Here is a 14,684-nt window from a genome sequence, read left to right as displayed (position 1 = left end):
TTTCATCATAAGCCGACAATGGGGGAGCTTATCAAACGCGTTACTAAAATCCATGTATATGACATCAACTGCCCTACCTTCATCAACACACTTAGTTCCCTCCTCAAAAAATTCAATCAAATTTGTACCGATGCACCTCACTGAGGCTCCGTACCGATGTTTCTCACTGAGGCTCCGTACCGATGTATCTCACTGAGACACCGGACCGATGTATCTCACTGAGACTCCGTACCGATGTATCTCACTGAGACACCGTACCGATGTATCTCACTGAGGCTCCGTACCGATGTATCTCACTGAGGCTCCGTACCGATGTATCTCACTGAGACACCGGACTGATGTATCTCACTGAGGCTCCGTACCGATGTATCTCACTGAGGCTCCGTACCGATGTATCTCACTGAGGCTCCGTACTGATGTATCTCACTGAGGCTCCGTACCGATGTATCTCACTGAGGCTCCGTACCGATGTCTCTCACTGAGGCTCCGTACCGATGTATCTCACTGAGACTCCGTACCGATGTATCTCACTGAGACTCCGTACCGATGTATCTCACTGAGACACCGTACCGATGTATCTCACTGAGACACTGTACCGATGTATCTCACTGAGGCTCCGTACCGATGTATCTCACTGAGGCTCCGTACCGATGTGTCTCACTGAGACTACGTACCGATGTACCTCACTGAGACTCCGTACCGATGTATCTCACTGAGGCTCCGTACCGATGTATCTCACTGAGGCTCCGTACCGATGTATCTCACTGAGACACCGTAACGCTGTATCTCACTGAGGCTCCGTACCGATGTACCTCACTGAGACACCTTACCGATGTATCTCACTGAGGCTCCGTACCGATGTATTTCACTCAGGCTCCATAACGATGTATCTCACTCAGGCTCCATAACGATGTATCTCACTCAGACATCTACCGATGTATCTAATTGAGGCGCCGTAGGGATGTACCTCATTCAGACACCATACCGATGTACCTCACTGAGGCTCCGTACCGATGTATCTCACTGAGACTCCGTACCGATGTATCTCACTGAGACTCCCTGCCGATGTATCTCATTGAGGCTCCGTACCGATGTATCTCTGGCAGTGTGACTCACAGTATCTCTGGATGTCTGAATTGCTCTGTGTCTGGCCCTGTGTCCCACAGTGTCTCTGGCCCTGTGTCCCACAGTGTCTCTGGCAGTGTGTCTCACAGTATCTCTGGCAGTGTGTCTCACAGTATCTCTGGCAGTGTGTCTCACAGTATCTCTGGCAGTGTGTCTCACAGTGTCTCTGTGAGTGTGTGTCACAGTGTATCTGGCAGTGTGAATTGCTCTGTGTCTGGCGCTGTGTCACACAATGTCTCTGGCAGTGTGCCTCACTGTGTCTCTGGCAGTGTGCCCCACAGTGTCTCTGTGAGTGTGTGTCACAGTGTATCTGGCAGTGTGAATTGCTCTGTGTCTGGCGCTGTGTCACACAATGTCTCTGGCAGTGTGCCTCACTGTGTCTCTGGCAGTGTGTCTCACAGTGCCTCTGGCAGTGTGTCTCGGTGTTTCTGGCAGTGTGAATTGCTCTGTGTCTGGCGCTGTGTCCCACAGTGTCTCTGGCAGTGTGTCCCACAGTGTCTCTGGCAGTGTGTCCCACAGTGTCTCTGGCAGTGTGTCCCACAGTGTCTCTGGCAGTGTTTCCACAGTGTCTCTGACAGTGTGTCTCACGGTGTCTCTGGCAGTGTGTCTCACAGTCTCTCTGGCAGTGTGTCTCACAGTCTCTCTGGCAGTGTGTACATAGAACATACATAGAACCCACTGCCAGAGACACTGTGTGACACACAGCCAGAGACACTGTGGGACACAGCGCCAGACACTGCCAGTAACACTGTGGGACACACTGCCAGAGACACCATGAGACACACTGCCAGAGATACTGTGAGAAACAACGCCAGAGGCACAGTGAGACACACTGCCAGAGACACATTGAGGCACACTGTCAGAGACACTGTGAGAGACACTGTGAGACACGCTGCCAGAGACACTGTGGGACACACTGCCAGAGACACTGTGAGAAACAACGCCAGAGGCACAGTGAGACATACTGCCAGAGACACCATGAGACACACTGCCAGAGATACTGTGAGAAACAACGCCAGAGGCACAGTGAGACACACCGTCAGAGACACTGCGAGACAAGCTGCCAGAGACACTGCGAGGCACGCTGCCAGAGACACTGTGATAGACACTGCCAGAGACACTGCGAGACACGCTGCCAGAGACACAGTGAGGCACACTGCCAGAGACACTGTGAGACACACTGCCAGAGACACTGTGAGACACACTGCAGAGACATACTGACAGTGACAAACTAGCAGAGACACTGTGAGACGCACTTCCAGACACAGAGCATGTCACACTGCCAGAGGGACAGTGAGATACACTGCCAGAGACACATTGAGACACACTGTCAGAGACACTGCAAGACACACTGCCAGAGACACTGTGAGACACACTGCCAGAGATATTCTGAGACACACTGCCTGAGACACTGTGAGACACACTGCCAGAGACACTGTGAGACACACTGCCAGGGACACTGTGAGACACACTGCCAGAGACACTGTGAGACACACTGCCAGAGACACTGTGAGACACACTGCCAGAGACACTGTGAGACACACTGCCAATGACACTGTGAGACACACTGCCTGAGACACTGTGAGGCACACTGCCAATGACACTGTGGGACACAGCGCCAGACACAGAGCAATTCACACTGCCAGATACTCTGTGAGACACATACAACATAGAACATAGAACAGTACAGCACAGAACAGGCCCTTCAGCCCACGATGTTGTGCTGAGCTTTATCTGAAACCAAGATCAAGCGATCCCACTCCCTATCATCCTGGTGTGCTCCATGTGCCTATCCAATAACCGCTTAAAAGTTCCTAAAGTGTCTGACTCCACTATCACTGCAGGCAGCCCATTCCACACCCCAACCACTCTCTGCGTAAAGAACCTACCTCTGATATCCTTCCTATATCTCCCACCATGAACCCTATAGTTATGCCCCCTTGTAATAACTCCATCCACCCGAGGAAATAGTCTTTGAACGTTCACTCTATCTATCCCCTTCATCATTTTATAAACCTCTATTAAGTCTCCCCTCAGCCTCCTCCGCTCCGGAGAGAACAGCCCTAGCTCCCTCAACCTTTCCTCATAAGACCTACCCTCCAAACCAGGCAGCATCCTGGTAAATCTCCTCTCCACTCTTTCCAGCGCTTCCACATCCTTCTTATAGTGAGGTGACCAGAACTGCACACAATATTCCAAATGTGGTCTCACCAAGGTCCTGTACAGTTGCAGCATAACCCCACAGCTCTTAAAATTCAACCCCCTGTTAATAAAAGCTAACACACCATAGGCCTTCTTCACAGCTCTATCCACTTGAGTGGCAACCTTTCGAGATCTGTGGATATAGACCCCAAGATCTCTCTGTTCCTCCACAGTCTTCAGAACCCTACCTTTGACCCTGTAATCCACATTTAAATTAGTCCTACCAAAATGAATCACCTCACATTTATCAGGGTTAAACTCCATTTGCCATTTTTCAGCCCAGCTTTGCATCCTATCTATGTCTCTTTGCAGCCTACAACAGCCCTCCACCTCATCCACTACTCCACCAATCTTGGTGTCATCAGCAAATTTACTGATCCACCCTTCAGCCCCCTCCTCTAAGTCATTAATAAAAATCACAAAGAGCAGAGGACCAAGCACTGTTCACTGTGGCACTCCGCTAGCAACCTGCCTCCAATCCGAAAATTTTCCATCCACCACCACCCTCTGTCTTCGATCAGATAGCCAATTACCTATCCAATCGGCCAACTTTCTCTCTATCCCACACCTCCTCACTTTCATCCTAAGCCGACAATGGGGGAGCTTATCAAACGCGTTACTAAAATCCATGTATATGACATCAACTGCCCTACCTTCATCAACACACTTAGTTCCCTCCTCAAAAAATTCAATCAAATTTGTACCGATGCACCTCACTGAGGCTCCGTACCGATGTTTCTCACTGAGGCTCCGTACCGATGTATCTCACTGAGACACCGTACCGATGTATCTCACTGAGACACCGTACCGATGTATCTCACTGAGACACCGTACCGATGTATCTCACTGAGACACCGTACCGATGTATCTCACTGAGGCTCCGTACCGATGTATCTCACTGAGGCTCCGTACTGATGTATCTCACTGAGGCTCCGTACCGATGTACCTCACCGAGACACCGTACCGATGTATCTCACTGAGGCTCCGTACCGATGTCTCTCACTGAGGCTCCGTACCGATGTATCTCACTGAGACACCGTACCGATGTATCTCACTGAGACACCGTACCGATGTCTCTCACTGAGACTCCGTACCGATGTATCTCACTGAGACTCCGTACCGATGTATCTCACTGAGACACTGTACCGATGTATCTCACTGAGGCTCCGTACCGATGTATCTCACTGAGGCTCCATACCCATGTATCTCACTGAGGCTCCGTAACGATGTGTCTCACTGAGACTACGTACCGATGTACCTCACTGAGACTCCGTACCGATGTACCTCACTGAGACTCCGTACCGACGTATCTCACTGAGACACCGTACCGATGTATCTCACTGAGGCTCCGTACCGATGTACCTCACTGAGACACCGTACCGATGTATCTCACTGAGGCTCCGTACCGATGTATCTCACTCAGGCTCCATAACGATGTATCTCACTCAGGCTCCATAACGATGTATCTCACTCAGACATCTACCGATGTATCTAATTGAGGCGCCGTACGGATGTACCTCATTCAGACACCATACCGATGTACCTCACTGAGGCTCCGTACCGATGTATCTCACTGAGACTCCGTACCGATGTATCTCACTGAGACTCCGTACCGATGTATCTCACTGAGACTCCGTGCCGATGTATCTCATTGAGGCTCCGTACCGATGTATCTCACTGAGACACCGTACCGATGTATCTCTGGCAGTGTGACTCACAGTATCTCTGGATGTCTGAATTGCTCTGTGTCTAGCCCTGTGTCCCACAGTGTCTCTGGCAGTGTGACTCACAGTATCTCTGGCAGTGTGTCTCACAGTATCTCTGGCAGTGTGTCTCACAGTGTCTCTGGCAGTGTGTCTCACAGTGTCTCTGGCAGTGTGTCTCACAGTGTCTCTCGCAGTGTGTTTCACAGTGTCTCTGGCAGTGTGCCCCACAGTGTCTCTGTGAGTGTGTGTCACAGTGTATCTGGCAGTGTGAATTGCTCTGTGTCTGGCGCTGTGTCACACAATGTCTCTGGCAGTGTGCCTCACTGTGTCTCTGGCAGTGTGTCTCACAGTGCCTCTGGCAGTGTGTCTCAGTGTTTCTGGCAGTGTGAATTGCTCTGTGTCTGGCGCTGGGTCCCACAGTGTCTCTGGCAGTGTGTCCCACAGTGTCTCTGGCAGTGTGTCCCACAGTGTCTCTGGCAGTGTGTCCCACAGTGTCTCTGGCAGTGTGTCCCACAGTGTCTCTGGCAGTGTGTCCCACAGTGTCTCTGGCAGTGTGCCTCACTGTGTCTCTGGCAGTGTTTCCACAGTGTCTCCGGCAGTGTGTCTCACGGTGTCTCTGGCAGTGTGTCTCACAGTCTCTCTGGCAGTGTGTCTCACAGTCTCTCTGGCAGTGTGTACATAGAACATACATAGAACCCACTGCCAGAGACACTGTGTGACACACAGCCAGAGACACTGTGGGACACAGCGCCAGACACTGCCAGTAACACTGTGGGACACACTGCCAGAGACACCATGAGACACACTGCCAGAGATACTGTGAGAAATAACGCCAGAGGCACAGTGAGACACACTGTCAGAGACACTGTGAGAGACACTGTGAGACACGCTGCCAGAGACACTGTGGGACACACTGCCAGAGACACTGAGAAACAACGCCAGAGGCACAGTGAGACAACGCCAGAGGCTCCGTACCGATGTATCTCACTGAGGCTCCGTACCGATGTCTCTCACTGAGGCTCCGTACCGATGTATCTCGCTGAGACTCCGTACCAATGTATCTCACTGAGACACCGTACCGATGTATCTCACTGAGGCACCGTACCGATGTATCTCACTGAGGCTCCGTACCGATGTATCTCACTGAGGCTCCGTACCGATGTATCTCACTGAGGCACCGTACCGATGTATCTCACTGAGGCTCCGTACCGATGTATCTCACTGAGGCTCCATACCCATGTATCTCACTGAGGCACCGTACCGATGTATCTCACTGAGACACTGTACCGATGTATCTCACTGAGGCTCCGTACCGATGTGTCTCACTGAGGCTCCGTACCGATGTATTTCACTGAGGCTCCGTACCGATGTATCTCACTGAGGCTCTGTACCGATGTATCTCACTCAGACACCATACCGATGTATCTCACTGAGGTTCCGTACCGATGTATCTCACTGAGGCTCCGTACCGATGTATCTCACTGAGGGTCCGTACCGATGTATCTCACTGAGACACTGTACCGATGTATCTCACTGAGACACCGTACCGATGTATCTCACTGAGGGTCCGTACCGATGTATCTCACTGAGGCTCCGTACCGATGTATCTCACTGAGGCTCCGTACCGATGTATCTCACTGAGACACTGTACCGATGTATCTCACTGAGACTCCGTACCGATGTATCTCACTAAGGCTCCATTACGATGTATCTCACTGAGACACCGTACCGATGTATCTCACTGAGGCTCCGTACCGATGTATCTCACTGAGGCTCCGTACCGATGTCTCTCACTGAGGCTCCGTACCGATGTATCTCGCTGAGACTCCGTACCAATGTATCTCACTGAGACACCGTACCGATGTATCTCACTGAGGCTCCGTACCGATGTATCTCACTGAGGCTCCATACCCATGTATCTCACTGAGGCACCGTACCGATGTATCTCACTGAGACACTGTACCGATGTATCTCACTGAGGCTCCGTACCGATGTGTCTCACTGAGGCTCCGTACTGATGTGTCTCACTGAGGCTCCGTACCGATGTATTTCACTGAGGCTCCGTACCGATGTATCTCACTGAGGCTCTGTACCGATGTATCTCACTCAGACACCATACCGATGTATCTCACTGAGGTTCCGTACCGATGTATCTCACTGAGGCTCCATTACGATGTATCTCACTGAGACACCGTACCGATGTATCTCACTGAGGCTCCGTACCGATGTATCTCACTGAGGGTACGTACCGATGTATCTCACTGAGGCTCCGTACCGATGTATCTCACTGAGACACTGTACCGATGTATCTCACTGAGACTCCGTACCGATGTATCTCACTAAGGCTCCATTACGATGTATCTCACTGAGACTCCGTACCGATGTATCTCACTGAGGCTCCGTACCGATGTATCTCACTGAGGCTCCGTACCGATGTATCTCACTAAGGCTCCATTACGATGTATCTCACTGAGACACCGTACCGATGTATCTCACTGAGGCTCCGTACCGATGTATCTCACTGAGGCTCCGTACCGATGTATCTCACTGAGACTCCATACCGATGTATCTCACTGAGACTCCGTACTGATGTATCTCACTGAGACACCGTACCGATGTATCTCACTGAGACTCCGTACCGATGTACCTCACTGAGGCTCCGTACCGATGGACCTCAGTGAGGCTCCGTACCGATGTATCTCACTGAGACACCGTACCGATGTACCTCACTGAGACACCGTACCGATGTATCTCACTGAGGCTCTGTACCGATGTAACTCACTGAGGCTCCGTTCCGATGTATCTCACTGAGACTCCGTACCGATGTATCTCACTGAGGCGCCGTACCGATGTATCTCACTGAGGCCCCGTGCCGATGTATCTCACTGAGACTCCATACCGATGTATCTCACTGAGACACCGTACCGATGTCTCTCACTGAGGCTCCGTACCGATGTCTCTCACTGAGACACCGTACCGATGTATCTCACTGAGCCACCGTACCGATGTATCTCACTGAGACACTGTACCGATGTCTCTCACTGAGGCTCCGTACCGATGTATCTCACTGAGGCTCCGTACCGATGTATCTCACTGAGACACCGTACCGATGTATCTCACTGAGACACCGTAACGATGTATCTCACTGAGACACCGTACCGATGTATCTCACTGAGACACCGTACCGATGTATCTCACTGAGACACCGTACCGATGTATCTCACTGAGACACCGTACCGATGTATCTCACTGAGACACCGTACCGATGTATCTCACTGAGACACCGTACCGATGTATCTCACTGAGACACCGTACCGATGTATCTCACTGAGACACCGTACCGATGTATCTCACTGAGACACCGTACCGATGTATCTCACTGAGACACCGTACCGATGTATCTCACTGAGGCTCCGTACCGATGTATCTCACTGAGGCTCCGTACCAATGTATCTCACTGAGACACCGTACCGATGTATCTCACTGAGGCTCCGTACCGATGTATCTCACTGAGACACCGTACCGATGTATCTCACTGAGGCTCCGTACCGATGTATCTCACTGAGGCTCCGTACCGATGTATCTCACTCAGACACTGTACTAATGTGCTACTATTTGGCAACTAGAGATTGAGTGAGAGCAGCTGATTCCACAGATGTGAAAGCTCATTGCACAAGGTCGCTGTGAGCAGCATCCCTGGACCATGGAGCGGAGTGTTACTGCCCCTTCCTTACAGCTCAGCATTATATCCATTCCACAAATTGTGACCCTGAATTAATGATGTATCTTGATGCAAATATATACATTTCCTTCATTCTCGAGCCTGAAAGAAATCTGGAGGTTTGAAAGGGAACAGAAATCAACAATTTCTGGCATGATGCCCAACAATTCTGTTAATATAAACTTTCAGCACACTAACTGTATAAGCTGCATTCAGAATAACTGCACAGCGACAGTGCCAGTAGAATAGTCATTTGTTGGTAGAGTTGATGGTACCTTGATGTTATAATTGTCATCCAGCAAGATGTTTTCTAATTTCAGATCTCTGTGAACCACTCCATTCTGTAACACAAAGACAGGAAAAACAGGTCATCAATCCTCATGTACCATCTCCTGTTCCCTCCACTCAGCTCCTCATTACCCCATCCTCACTCAGCCCCTCATTACCCCATCCTCACTCAGCCCCTCATTACCCCATCCTCACTCAGCCCCTCATTACCCCATCCTCACTCAGTCCCTCATTATCCCATCCTCACTCAGCTCCTCATTACCCCATCCTCACTCAGCCCCTCATTACCCCATCCTCACTCAGCCCCTCATTACCCCATCCTCACTCAGCCCCTCATTACCCCATCCTCACTCAGCCCCTCATTACCCCATCCTCACTCAGTCCCTCATTACCCCATCCTCACTCAGCCCCTCATTACCCCATCCTCACTCAGCTCCTCATTACCCCATCCTCACTCAGCTCCTCATTACCCATACTCAATATTCCTGTGTAGCGTGACGTGTATAATCTGTGGATCTCTTCAGAGTAAGAGTTTTAACAACACCAGGTTAAAGTCCAACAGGTTTATTTGGTAGCAAATGCCATTAGTTTTCGGAGCGCTGCTCCTTCGTCAGATGGAGCGGAAATCTGCTCTCAAACAGTGCACAGAGGTGTCTCTGTATGCCCTGTTTGAGAGCAGATTTCCACTCCATCTGACGAAGGAGCAGCGCTCCGAAAGCTAATGGCATTTGCTACCAAATAAACCTGTTGGACTTTAACCTGTTGTTAAAACTCTTACTGTGTGATGCGCGATAAATCACATGGGAGGCTGGATGTACCCGGGAAATAAAGGCTTTTATTACCAACAATAACGGAGCTACTATATACAATATACAATCCCAGACTAAAGGGTCACCAGGCAGAGCAGTGACCTTTATACCTCTCCCGGAAGGCGGAGCCAACTGGAGTGTACCATAGGACTATATTACCAGGTAGAACAGCCCAACCCTAACCCCAACAGTAACATATCTACAGACTCATAGTGCTGGCCAAACCATGGCTCAGCATTCCTGGTGGTAACCAACAATGGTTCACCACATTCACCCCTCCTTTAAAAACAAAGGCCGGCGGGGCACAAAAAAAACAGAACAACTGTTCATCTGTCTATAAGTTCAATCGTTTTGGGGGACCGCACCGTCTCTGCGACCTCCTCAACACTGGCGATGACGCCGGTTCAGGCAATCGCGGTGACCTTCTCTCCAAGGTGGTGTCCAGTAGCTCCTCCAATTCCTCACGGGCCGGTAGACCACGAGGTGGTGACAATCCGCTGGACTCAAGCACGCCTCGAGGTGGCGACAATCTCCTGGACTCAGGCAAGCTGTACACGGGAGTAAGAGAGTTAAGTGGTGGTCCCGATACTGCCCGCGCCGTGTCAGGAGACGAGATAATGGTCGGGGGGTCCCTAACTGGGGGTGTGGGAGCGACTGGGGTTTCCAAGCCCCCTGCAGGCGCCAGATCTCGAATCGAGACTGTGTCCTCTCGCCCGTCAGGATATGCCACATAGGCACATTGAGGGTTGGCGTGGAGGAGATGGACCTGTTCAACCAAAGGGTCGGACTTGCGGGTCCTAACATGCCGCCGCAGGAGGACAGGTCCTGAGTACGTCAACCAAGACGGTAATGAGGTCCCAGAGGAAGACTTCCTAGGGAATGAAAACATTCTCTCATGAGGAGTAGCGTTGGTTGCCGTACACAGGAGTGAGCGGATGGAATGGAGTGCATCAGGGAGTACCTCTTGCCAACGGGAGACTGGAAGACCTTTAGACCTCAACGCCAGTAAGACAGCCTTCCAGACTGTAGCATTCTCTCGTTCAACCTGTCCGTTACCCCTTGGGTTGTAGCTCGTGGTTCTACCAGAGGCAATCCCATGAGAGCAGGTATTGCCTCAAGTCGTCGCTCATGAACGACGAGCCCCTATCGCTGTGGATATAACAGGGGTAACCGAACAGGGTGAAAAGATCCCGTAATGCTTTGATAACCGTGGCAGCGGTCATATCAGAACAGGGAATGACAAAAGAGAATCGTGAGTACTCGTCAATCACATTGAGGAAGTACACGTTCCGATCTGTCGAGGGAAGGGGGCCCTTGAAGTCCACACTCAGTCTTTCGAAAGGACGAGTGGCCTTAATGAGGTGTGCCCTGTCAGGTCGGTAGAAGTGCGGTTTGCATTCCGCGCATACCTGGCAGCTTCTGGTTATCGACCTGACATCCTCCACCGAGTAGGGTAGATTCCGGGCCTTTATAAAATGGAAGAGCCGAGTGACCCCCGGATGGCAGAGGTCATTGTGGAGAGCCTGTAATCGATTCTCCTGCACACTAGCGCATGTTCCACGCGACAGGGCGTCCGAGGGCTCGTTGAGCTTCCCTGGACGGTACATGATATCATAATTGTAGGTGGAGAGTTCGATTCTCCACCTCAAGATTTTATCATTCTTGATCTTACCCCGTAACGTGTTGTTGAACATGAACGCCACGGACCGCTGGTCCGTGAGCAGAGTGAACCGTTTTCCCGCCAAGTAATGGCGCCAATGCCGAACGGCCTCCACAATGGCCTGGGCCTCCTTTTCCACCGCAGAATGCCGAATTTCAGGGCCTTGGAGGGTGCGAGAGAAAAAGGCGACGGGCCTGCCCGCCTGGTTAAGTGTGGCGGCCAGGGCGAAATCAGGTGCATCACTCTCCACCTGGAAGGGGATGGACTCATCAATAGCGTGCATCGTGGCTTTCGCGATGTCGGCTTTTATTCCTGCAAAGGCCTCTGTTTTAGGGGAAAGGAGGTAGACTTGATGAGCTGACGGGCTTTGTCCGCGTAATTGGGAACCCACTGTGCATAGTATGAGAAGAAGCCTAAGCATCTTCTCAGTGCTTTGATGCTAGTGGGCAGGGGGAGTTCGAGGAGGGGACGCATACGGTCTGGATCAGGGCCAAGGACCCCGTTTTCCACCACGTATCCGAGGATAGCTAGGCGGCGCTTGCGAAATACACACTTCTCCCTGTTGTAGGTCAGATTCAGGCGAGATGCAGTGCGTAAGAATCTAAGAAGGTTGGCATCGTGGTCCTGCTGGTCATGGCCGCAGATGGTGACGTTATCCAGGTACGGGAAGGTAGCCCGCAGCCCGTTCTGGTCCACCATTCGGTCCATAGCACGCTGGAAGACCGAGACCCCATTCGTGACACCAAAGGGAACCCTTAAAAAGTGGTACAGATGACCATCCGCCTCAAAGGCCGTGTATTTTCGGTCCTCTGGGCGCATGGGGAGCTGGTGGTAAGCAGACTTCAAGTCAATGGTGGAGAACACCCGGTACTGCGCAATCTGATTGACCATGTCAGATATGCGCGGGAGGGGATACGCATCCAGCTGCGTGTATCTGTTAATGGTCTGACTATAGTCTATGACCACCCGGGGTTTGTTCCCATTCTTAACCACCACGACTTGCGCTCTCCAAGGACTAGCGCTAGGTTGGATGATCCCTTCCTTGAAGAGCCGCTGAACTTCAGATCGAATGAAGGTCCGATCCTCAGCGCTGTAACGCCTGCTCTTTGTTGCGATGGGCTTGCAGCCTGGCACGAGATTCTGGAATAGGGAGGGTGGGGTAATCCTGAGCGTCGAGAGACTACATGTGGAGCGCTTTGGGCAATTTAGAGGCTGCAGTGCTCCCACTGAAAGCGGAGGGAGTGGCCCATCGTACTGCAGGGTTATACTCTTCAGGTGGACCATAAAATCTAGTCCTAGGAGTATCGGCGCGCAAAGGTGCGGTAACACAAGGAGCCTGAAGTTCTCGTATACCGTGCCCTGCACCGTCAGGTTGACCACACAGCTCCCTAGCACGGTGACAGACCGGGACCTTGACGCCATCGAAATTGTCTGCTTGACAGTCCGAATCTGGAGACCGCACCGCTTCACGGTGTCAGGGTGAATGAAGCTCTCCGTGCTCCCGCTGTCAAACAAACAATAAATCTGGCGTCCGTTTACCTGTATGTCCATCATGGACTTGTCGAGTCTGTGAGGCTTGGCCTGGTCCAGGATGATTGACGCCACCGTTGGATCGTGGGCGCAACTGCAGGCAGCTGAGCTGGTTGATGACGGCCCCTGCTGGTCATTTGCGGTCGGTGCCGACCAAAATGGCTGCCCCCATGGATCGCACGTGGTCGATGGCGCCAAAAACGGCGGCCCCTGCAGGTCACACGTGTCTTGCGACTCCGTCGTTAGGAATGGCGACGCTCTGGAATCGCACGTGGTGGAATACCTCGCAGACGCTGAAGACAGGGAGACCGGCTCCGGGGAATCACACGCCGCACTGCTATGTTTGGAGGGTGGTTTGGTCCGGCATACTTTGGAATAATACCCCTTCTTGCCACAGGCGGAGCACAATACCGCTTTAGCTGGACATCGCTGCCGAGGTGTTTCACCCCCCCACAGAAGTAACACCGCAGGCCTCCTACAGCTGCTGCCGTTGTCAGGTCCGAGGCTGGAAACGCAATCGCGCAGTTTTTCGAAACCACTGAATAAAGTGGAGTCTGTGGCTGCACCTACCACAATGTCCCCACGCGGTCGTCGGAGTACATCTCCAGACTTTTGGAGGGCGTTTCTAGAGCGTCAGCTAATTCTACGGTTTTAGTGAGGTTGAGGTTACCTTGCTCTAGCAGCCGAAGGCGAATGTACGACGAGCCGATTCCCGCCACGAACGCATCTCGAACTAGGTCGCTCATGTACTGGGCTGCTGACACTGGCTTGCAGTTGCAGGCTCTGGCTAGCTGCTGAAGTTCACACAAGTACTGTTCTGTCGTTTCGCCGGGCTGCCGCCATCGAGTGGCTAGAAGGTGTCGAGCATGGATCTCATTCGGCGGTTTGTTGTATCGCTTATTGAGAAGCTCGATGGCCCCTTTGTAGTCTTGGGCCTCACGGATCGCTAAGTATACAGTGTCGCTTACCCTCGCGTGGACGACCCGCAGTCTGTCGGCGTCGTTTTGAACCGCTGTGGAGGCGTCGAAGTAATCTTGGAAACACTTCAACCAATGGTCGAAAGTGTTCGACGCTCCCGCCGCACGTGGATCCAACGTAAGCCGCTCGGGTTTTGTCAAAAAAAATTTTTGTTGGTAATAAAATTGATGCGCGATAAATCACACGGGAGGCTGGATGTACCCGGGAAATAAAGGCTTTTATTACCAACAATAACGGAGCTACTATATACAATATACAATCCCAGACTAAAGGGTCACCAGGCAGAGCAGTGACCTTTATACCTCTCCCGGAAGGCGGAGCCAACTGGGGTGTACCATAGGACTATATTAACAGGTAGAACAGCCCAACCCTAACCCCAACAGTAACATATCTACAGACTCATAGTACTGGCCAGACCATGGCTCAGCACTCCTGGTGGTAACCAACAATGGTTCACCACACTGTGTTTACCCCAGTCCAACGCCGGCATCTCTTCAGAGGCAGGGTTCATTTTTTAAATAAGACAAAAACAGTAAATTAAGTTGATCTGGTACATGCTGCCTGAGTGATGAAAGCAGGAACTTCCATAAAGAAATTGGATGAATACTTGAAAAGAAAACAAAGTAGAGATTTAAGAGGGAAGAGTAAAGAGGAATGGGATTAAT

At 51.5% G+C, this 14,684-nt stretch overlaps 1 protein-coding gene across 1 annotated transcript in view; it reads right to left on the bottom strand.

Moving 5' to 3' along the window:
* The window catches only part of LOC144507822 (NUAK family SNF1-like kinase 1), a 99,407-nt gene that overhangs the window by 46,033 nt on the left and 38,690 nt on the right, over positions 1 to 14,684 (bottom strand). Inside the window, exon 4 of the mRNA XM_078235149.1 lies at positions 9,030 to 9,095. Coding sequence (XP_078091275.1) covers positions 9,030 to 9,095 — 66 coding nt within the window. The remainder of the gene's footprint in view (positions 1 to 9,029; positions 9,096 to 14,684) is intronic.

Source organism: Mustelus asterias, chromosome 19 (assembly GCF_964213995.1).
Source record: "Mustelus asterias chromosome 19, sMusAst1.hap1.1, whole genome shotgun sequence".
Classification (NCBI taxonomy): Eukaryota; Metazoa; Chordata; class Chondrichthyes; order Carcharhiniformes; family Triakidae; genus Mustelus; species Mustelus asterias.
This window is presented reverse-complemented; position numbering and strand designations above follow the sequence as displayed.